This window comes from Geospiza fortis, unplaced genomic scaffold, assembly GCF_000277835.1.
Source record: "Geospiza fortis unplaced genomic scaffold, GeoFor_1.0 scaffold171, whole genome shotgun sequence".
Taxonomy (NCBI): Eukaryota; Metazoa; Chordata; class Aves; order Passeriformes; family Thraupidae; genus Geospiza; species Geospiza fortis.
In genome coordinates, this window is record NW_005054313.1 from 3,267,297 (window position 1) to 3,276,572 (window position 9,276).

At 39.5% G+C, this 9,276-nt stretch overlaps 2 protein-coding genes across 2 annotated transcripts in view; one reads left to right on the plus strand and one right to left on the minus strand.

The window, feature by feature from the left end:
- Positions 1–1,228: 1,228 nt before the first annotated feature.
- On the minus strand, positions 1,229–7,645 carry LOC102036019 (CDC42 small effector protein 2-B-like). Its single transcript, XM_005419625.3, has 4 exons — positions 6,704–7,645; positions 5,080–5,287; positions 4,551–4,652; positions 1,229–4,021 (listed from the first exon to the last, which is right to left on the minus strand). The coding sequence occupies exons 2-4, from the start codon at positions 5,131–5,133 to the stop codon at positions 3,947–3,949; spliced, it is 231 nt and encodes a 76-aa protein (XP_005419682.1). The 5' UTR covers positions 5,134–5,287; positions 6,704–7,645; the 3' UTR covers positions 1,229–3,946.
- Positions 6,662–9,276, plus strand: part of LOC102036181 (nicotinamide riboside kinase 2-like) — a 5,914-nt gene continuing 3,299 nt past the window's right edge. The window contains exon 1 of the mRNA XM_031055895.1: positions 6,662–6,804. Within this exon, the coding sequence (XP_030911755.1) occupies positions 6,662–6,804 (143 nt within the window). The remainder of the gene's footprint in view (positions 6,805–9,276) is intronic.

Consider the following 9,276-nt stretch of genomic DNA (forward strand, 5'->3'; position numbering starts at 1 on the left):
GACAGCTTAATGCTCTATTGAGGAAACACTTGTCCAACAGAGCAGTTGTTAAAGAGGACCTGTTCTGTACAGGATGAGAAACCTTTTACATATACAGTGTAACCACATAAATATTAACAGAAAAATTAGTGGTCAAAGTACCTTGTGTCATCTGTGTCAGACAAATCTCTGTGTATGAAGGAAGAACAGTTTATCTGTAGAAGTCCAGGCACCAACCACTTACAGCATCTCTTCAGGCACTCAGGACTCCACCTTTATAGGTAAGCTGCTAAAATTTTGAATTTCAAGCATTAACCACAAAGTATCTGGAAGTCTTACAGGAACCCACTGACCAGAGAGTACCTTAGCACCACTGTAAAACAGCACTCTTTTCTTCCTGTAGTTCCACAGCAATTACGAAAGGCAGACAAGATTGTTCTTATCTTCAACTGTTGGCTTTTCAAGGCAGTGTCACAGTGCTGACAGCAAAGTAAATCCAAACATGGTCAGGAGCAGCCATTTAATCATTTTTTCACTGACAGATTGGAGTTTCTTTTTCCAGTGATACTATATTTAGTAACACATAATGAATTTCATGAACACGGATTTTTTAGTAACACATAATGAATTTTATGAACATGGATTTTAACACTGTTAAATTGTGCTTATTCTTACCAGCATAGTTAGATTAAGGGTATTTATCAATCTCTTAACATTTTTTGTCTATACAGAGTGGAAGCTATAACAGCACCAGGTAGTCCAATATGGCAAGAGCATACAAAGGAATAGTGCCACATGTGTGGGTTGCAAGTTATCATATCACAGGCAACTTGGAGCATAGTATTGACACCCTGTGATTGTATTAAGCTGCTCTGCAGGAGATAAAAAAGACATATTAGGCTGTGAAAAAGACAAATACCTTTTCTATATACTGACCACAGGTGTATGCAGTATTATGGAACAGTCAGTAAAGCCTAGCAGGAACATCAAGGGATAAGACAGCAAGAATTGAAAATACCTCCCCATCCCAAATTCTTTTTCCCAAGGAAGCAAACAGTGCTAAGTAAGACTCTGCCAGCCTACATAAAAACCAGTTGATCCTGCTCTGCTTGCAAGTTATTTTACTTCTGACTAAAAAAGAAACCAGAAAATGTCATCATGATCATGTCAGAGCTGCAGCGTTTCTTGATTGTCTTGATGTAAGGTCTTCACAGCCTACAACGTAGATTTAAAAAGTTTGACCCATTGTTATTATTTCTGTATTTTATTTCAGTCAAGCTCAAAAATCCACCAAACCCCCAATGGAGTAAGAGCTTGCGCAGAACAGAGAAGACTTGATGTAAAATTGTGCTCTCTAGTGGAGAAATTTCATTCTTTGCAATAAAAATTCAAGCTGATCCATCCACTTAACCAACAGGTTTTCAGTGCAGAGAAAGTATCAACATTTTCCACAATATGAAAAGAGTGCAAGTGCCCAGTTCAACATATTTATTATAACTAAGATAGGCTCATACTGAGTTACATGATAGATTACAGGTACATAAGGTTTCTAAATACAGAACAAAAAATACCTAAGCCCTAAAACATGTGTTATGTTTATTAGATTCTTAAAAGTAATGACACTTTTAATGTAATAGCAAAACATTTCTTTTTAATGATGTTGCACTTCAATATGGTCCTATATAATACTATATAGCCTGATGAAAATAGGTTACTTTCACATCAGATAGTGCTACTTGGTTTACATGATCAAAACTAGGATTTTTCTCTAAATTAAGTGTTTAATAACAAATTTTCTGTTCATTTCTTTTTAGAGAGAAGAACTGAAATATTCACCAACTCCTTTATTTCTAGTTCTACCACTAATTTTAAATCTGCTGAATGGGTTTTCAAGAAACCCTAAGTCCTGTTCAATGGGCTTTCTTACAGTGTTAACAAAACACAGCCCATTTTCTTCATGACAAGTGCCCTATCACCACTTCTTCTGGGCAGGTGTAGATGACTGAATACATTAACTCTGTGTAATAGCAGATGAATTAGAATCTATTCTTTCAAACAACTTGGCCACTTCCTGCTTCCTCAACACTATACAAGAATTAGATTCTTTAAACTCTATATCTTAACTAGGCTGTTAGAATATATCTCAAGTTAGAAGACAGAAATGTAAAAGACTTGCAAAAGCTAAATGTACACTTAACGATGCTAATTTTAAAATAGATTAAGATTTGGTGTGCATTCTAATTTGAGAATAAGGATCTAGCAAGACATGGATATTAGATTTCTCTTATGTGGTTACAGAATGTTATGATCAGCTGTTGACTGTTCCAGAAAGCAACACTCCCTCTTCCTTTTTGGAACTAAAAGATAAAATATGGGGGAGGGGAAAAGCTGTTTTTTTGAACATATTCAGAAACTACCATTCATGTTTTAAATCCCCAAGTATGCTCAGAAAAGGCAGCCTAACAATTCAGCAAAGCCAGCAGCCTAGATTTAAGAAGTATCACAGCTACAAACAGAATCACACAAGTTCAAAGATTTGCTATAATATATAATATATATATATTTTCTTTTTTTTTTTAATGGAAAAAAGTTCGTAACTGATCTTCTGCCGAGAGCAAGGGCAGAGTTTGCTGACTTCCAGCATAACTTGTGCTGATATTGCAGCAATTTAAACACTTATAATTAGTTAATCCCATGAGAGCAGGCAGATTTCCCGTTTCTACAATGTCAGTCATACAGAATTTTGAGCTGGGGAACAATTGTCAGTGATTGGGTAAGAGAAAAACCCAGTTTTGCTTCAGCAGTTTTGTCATGTCATTTAATAGAAAGATGAATAAGAACTAAGTAATAAACTGTAGTTTGAGTATGTCTAAATATTTATGGATATTTATTTAAATATTTATGAAGTGCTGGAACTTTGCAAAATGCTGTTTCCATTTAATACTCTCCTGCAACTTTTCACAATTTTCTTTAAATGTGTGTCCTTCACATGGCCGTATCACTTACACCACATGCAAGAAAAGATTAATTTCATATAAAACAGACAGTCTTGAAATTAAGGAGCCAGAAAGACAAGCAAGATACCCCTTGAAGTCCTGTGTGGTTACTGTTACAGAGAGGTAACAAAAAGAGGGATCTTAAACATGTTTAGTTTAAAATTCAGTGGCAGTCAAGCACAACTAACATACACTTGTGAGCATATTGTAGCACCACTGGAAGTTAACTGGTAGGTACAATTAGCTGTGTTGCAGTGATAGCTGCCAGTCACAGCAGTGTGTGTGCACGGAGGCAGCCCAGTCACTGAGGGACACAGCTCTTGCTCTAAGTCTCATTTGAGAGTCAGAATGTTTGCAAAAGCTCCATTTTTAGATACAAAAGTGTTATCTCGGCAAGGCAGAAGTTTCACTGTGTTTTGCAGACTCAGCTAACTATCCTACATTAGAGTTCATTCACTATCAAAAGGCACTAAAAAATACCAAAGATTTATGCATTAGGTTGTAAAGCATCTAAAAAACATGTCCAAAGTTATCTGACAGCTACAAGGTCATACTTAGCAACTCAGTTTAGCCCATGTAAGAAGTGAAATCATGTGATACCTTCCAATGAAATATCCTCTGCATTTCCTGAGAGGAGAAAAAGATGCCAAAATCCCAGACAATTCATACTGACCTCCAATCTCATCTGATATGAAAGCTTTGAGAAGCTTTTGGGACAGAGCTAGGAAGTCATCCACAGTGACAAATTACAGTTGTTACTACAACACTACCATGAAAGACCATTTTGAGGATAATTTACAGTAACTCCTCCAGATGATATTGTGCAAAGAACACCAAAGCTTGTACTGACCTAGTTTTAATTCAGGTACTCTCCCTACTCCATGATAACAAGGTTTTAGAGAATATGAAAGCACAGTCCAGTCCAGGGGATCCTCATAAGACAGAGCAGATTTCAGCCTTCTCTCAGTTTCCTATATTTCAACAGTTGCAGAAGTGCCATTTGTGTAGCCACCTTTAGACTTCATGTGGTCCTGAATTGATACAGCCTAGGAAAAAAAAAGCCTATTAGAAGACGCATAAATTCTGTTTGCCAGAGCAATTATTAAAGGCATCAATTTGAAAGGGCAGGTGGGCCATATGTTTGCAGTGCTGAGTCCCAACAGTAGGGAGAAATAATAACTAAAGCCAGGACTGTTAAATACTATTTTAAGTCAGTGTTTGAGATGCATTTTGCTATACAAAATCCACTTATTTTTACATCCCTTACCCTCCACTGCTTTGACTTCAAGGTGATTCGGTTGTAGCATCAAGTGCATCCATAGAATCTGCATCCAAAATGTTCTCATAGTGTAAAGATTCTGAGGAAATGAGCATTTCATTCTCAGTGTATCTCCCACAGTATCTCATATTTACAAACCAAAAGACAGTTCTGTTCTGATGCTACTCTATCGATAAATAAAAACACCCTCAAGATTTTTCTCTGTGTTATAATTACCTAGTATTTTATTAGCTGCCTGCTCTGCAGGTTACTGAGGGGAGATGTGTGCTTCTCCCCTCCCAGGGGTGCACACTTACTGAGGAATAGTCACTGCTCATCTCCCTGGCCCCGACGTGCGCGGTGTGCACAAAGTTCATGGGCTCTCCTATCATATTCCGGTCCAGTCTCCGGCGCCTCTTCTATGAGAAAATAAAATATCTTAGGTCTCTAGTCAGGAAACATCAGCAGCTTTCAGCCAGAAACAAGCAGCCAAGATAAAAATAAATAGCCAGGGCTGACCCCAAATGACACCTCATGGCAAGCAGGCTGAAGTGTCAGACTGTTCACAGTAGGACACTATGAAAGTCACTTTTATTCCTGCTAATTGAATTCTAGCAAAAGCTTTCCTTACTGCTGGAAAGTCAGGCCCTGAGAACTGCAAACAGTCACACTGTCTAGGTTTCTGGCAGAGAACACACAGTTCAAACATAGCTTAGCAGGACTGGTTTTAGCTTTTGCATTACTTTGCCCAAACTAATCAAAACAACAGTAATGAAAGTGTTTCCTATGTAACTGGAAGACAAAATTTCAAATCCAATAAAAGGTGGCAGTTGTGCATCTACCTACCGGTGGGGGCTGTTCACCATTGCACCAGTTAAAACAAACCAGGAACTCAGTCATTATATTTCTCAGTAGGTAAAAAGGTCTTGTTAAGTATAATTCTCTGGGAGTTCAAGCAGTACAAGGACAAGTGCAGTTCCTAGAGTGAGCTTAGAAAGGAAATGCTTGTGCAGGTTCACTGGTAGTGATCACAGAATGCCTCTGATAAGTATACCTGCAAAGAGATTAATATTTAAATTTTTATCAAAATACATCAAAGTTTTGTAACAGCTATTGAGCAATAGGCAGTTCCTAAGATTAAACCAAGCCTGTTACATTCTTAAACATTCCTGTAGAGGAGAGGAGCATCAATTTAAAATTACTATGTTCATGTCAGAAATCAGGGTTAAGAACCCTGCATATTTACAGAGAGTATTGGAAGTTGTTTATAGAAATATGATAAAATCAATACTAGAATTAAGTCTTGTTTAACAGTCTGTGATCTGGTTGTAAACAAAGTTAACCATTACTTATGAATGATTTTTATAAGTAATTTAAGTTATGAAACTTTACTGTTCTGGAAAAAAACAGCTTTGAATGGATTGACCAGCTAACATTAACAAACGGAGGCCTTACATATAATATGGTTACTCTACTTAGATAGGAAAAAGCTCAAAGCAAAGAGCCTTCTACAGTTCCAAATAGCCCTTAAAAGAGAAAAGAAGAGCCTTGCATACCAGCAAGAAAACCATGCATCACAGCCTAGAGCTTCCCGGAATGTATAAAAGTATTAACACAGCAACTCTGAACTGGAGAGACACAACCGGGAAACTCACTAAGTACCGTGAGACAGCCTAACTGCTAGTAGTTACTGAGTTACTGACTTTTATTTTTTTTTAATGTATCTTTGTTCAAAGCAAGCCTTGGGTTATAGACTAGCCTTTGCTATCAAATTTTTCATACCCCAGATCATTAAAACAATATCACAACATGTTCATTTAAAGAAACTTTTGTTGGTTTTTTAAAGCTTATAGCTTAGCAGAAGTTAAAGAGTACAGTTTCATCAATTCAGTCTTTCTGAACCCCCACTAAAGCTTTCACAGCAAACCAGCATAAGCTTCAGAGGCATTTCCTCCTTCATAGGCATTTCTTATGTAGTCCCACAATTATGTAACTACCACATCTATTTCTTTCACTTTTTTGGTTTTCTAACATTTCATCATGTCTCACTTCAAGCAGATTTTTTAAATTTCTGCAATTTATCTTCCAAAGCATGCAATGTGTGCCCCTTTGTTTTAAGTAGTCTATATGATACATTTCTGCAGCGTGTCTTATATTATTCCAGTTTGTCCTAGGTGGTTTTAATACAATTCATTATCTGCCTCAATTATCACTTTTTACCTCATACCCTCACAATGGTCTTTTATCACCACCAGGAGGGACAGTGGTTCACACAACCATAAAGACAAGCAGAAGTCAAAGCTTTTGCCAGCACTTCACATTAACTGCGGATTTTTGGGGTTTGTTGCATGTTAATGAGACCACATCAAAGCTAAGGTTTTCTTAAGTGTGTCACAGCACAGAGAACACCTATTTGGAAAGCAGACTGATGGCAGCCCTGCCCTTCCCAAAGCACCAGCTGAACGCCTACCGTCCTCCTGCCGTACCCCCGTCTGCGTGTCCATCTCCCTCCGTGGGGCTCCGTGCATACCTCGGTGCTGCCTGCTGCTCCCAGAGAGTCCTGACAGGATGGTGCGTCCTCATTCAAGCGCTGGCACACACCCAGCTCCCGTCTCGGCAGCTTCAGCACATTTACAGTTCATATTCCTGGGTTATAATTAGTCCTGTTGGCTAAGCAAGAACGCTCCGCTGCGCTCCCATGCCCTGCGGCGGCTCCTCTGCTCCGGGAGGTGCTGCACAAGTCTCCTGTGCACTTCACACGTCCCTACAGGTGTCAGAAACGCAGAGAGGAGACCAAAAATAGAGCCCTGCTCTGGCGTCAGATTTGTGCAGCCGTGCAGTTTTCTCAGCACTCCCCATGCAGCCTGTGGCTCACTTCCACCCTGCGGCAGCTCTGCAGGTGTCCTGCTGGCACACGGCGTGCTGAACGCCTTCCTGTTGTCTTTTACATCAGAACGCTTCTTTTCCTCTGCATGACTCAGAGAATCATCCCCCAGGACAGGAACGTTTGTGCCAGGGCATGGGACACCACCTTGCTCCCAGAGACTCAAGGTTTCCACACTAACCAGAAGAAATTTAAAAACATCTTAATGTTTTCAGGCTCACCAAAGACAAGAAAAAGTCAACAAGAATCCCCGAAGCAAGGAGAAAACAACATTTTGTCACAGTTGGCACACAGACCAGAACGGGACAATATCCTGTTGTTCTTTCTCTCTGTTTTTCACCATGGCAGCAGTATCATCCAGGCGAGGAGACAAAGGGCCTGGGAATGGCTAGCACGCGCAGACACGGCCCTGGATGTGCTGGCAGGATGCACAGCCCTGCTGGAACCCGGGGCCTTAAAGTGCCCCAGAGCTTTAGGAACCCTGAGATAAACCTCCCTGAGTGTAACAATCAATTTCTCCTACGATTGCTGTGCATTAAAAAGTATTCAAAGTCTTCTTGTATTTTACTTGTAAAATATCAACAGAAAATATTGGCCTGAATTGAATGAAAAACCTGAGTCTTTACATAGACAGGGGAGACATATGGTAATGTTGATAAATAACATCACTAAACATAATTATTCTTCCCAACTGGCCCTTAGACTCAAGGTCAGATCATGCAAAATCCTTGCCTCAAGCTGCTAGTGCAGGACAATGAAGGTGCAGTTAGTGAATATTGTCACAGGCTGGAATCCTCCTGCCCCAACCCAGTGTTAAACTGGGATTTCTGCTGGGCCCACTTGCTGTTTCATTCCAGCTCTGTGAATTCCAAGTTCATGCAAGGAGCAGTGTATTTCTGCCTAAGTGCCTTTCTAAAAACCACCACGCTTCTACTAATTTGTTCATTATCCCTCCTTTGCCCACTTAACATCAACATCATGTTAAAATCCTCAAACAGTTGTACGTTTACATATTTGAATGACAAGGTGTGGCAAAAGACAGCAAAACCTGTATTAGTTTTGAGCATGAAACTTGGAGAGTGCATCTTGCTTGGTAAAAAGTTGAAGAGTACAAAACAATTATTAGGACTTTGGAAGAACCTTGGGGCCAAAACAGCTAAAATCTGCTGTAGAGTGAACTTAGCTGCCTGCAAGTAGCATTCTGATTTTACCAGTGTATGTACAGATTACAGGGATGCATTCCTCAAATTATATAATAATAATGCTACCATGTATCATAAATGTATATATTGGTCTACCATCCTGGAGCTTTGCAGAAAGCTGAGAATAAGGTTTTACTTGTGTAGGATTTTAGAATCCTACCTGTGTAGGATTTTTAACCTAAGAAATTGGGATGTACTCTCTGAGGACACCCTTCTTTCCAAAGCTAAGTAGACATATATTTAAAAAATGATTCTTCAAAACCAAACCAACCAACCAAAATAAAAAACACCAAAAAACCCCTCACACATAAAATCCCCCAAACCACAAAGGCAGTCCCTCTGTTTAAAAGTGAAAATGAGCTAAATTACCTTAATTATTAAAATAAAAAATTATTTTCAACTATTTGTCTGCTCCCCTTCAAATAAGAAGAAAAGCCAAGAGACCAAAGTATGTGTTCTGTTTGGAAGTTAAAACAACTGCAAGAGAAATCAACTAAGTTTGCTTGCAGTCTTACCAGAAAAAACAGTAAAATAACAAAAAGCAAGCAAATGGTTGGCAACATATCCACTGCCAATAATGTAAACATGTTGAACGGATTAAGTGGCTTGTAAATGATGAAATTTACTGTTACTAAAAAAAAAAAACTATGATCATAAATTTCCCTTTTTTACAGAAGGGAAAAAAAGCCTTAACAAGAAAAGGTAGAATTCCTCCGCCTCAGGCACAGCAGAGGAACAAACATGACGGTCAAGGAAAAGCATACGAGGGAAGCATGAAAAGCAGGAATTGCGCTCATTTAGAGAGGGCTACAGAAGAGAATCCCTCGGTGTCGATTTCGCGGTCGGCGTTCCCCGGGCCTCCCGAGGCCCCGGCCCCGCCCGAGGACGCGCCGTGACCTTGACCCAGCGATGCTCGCGGGGCTGCCCGGGACAGCGGCGGGGGCGCCCCCCGCACTC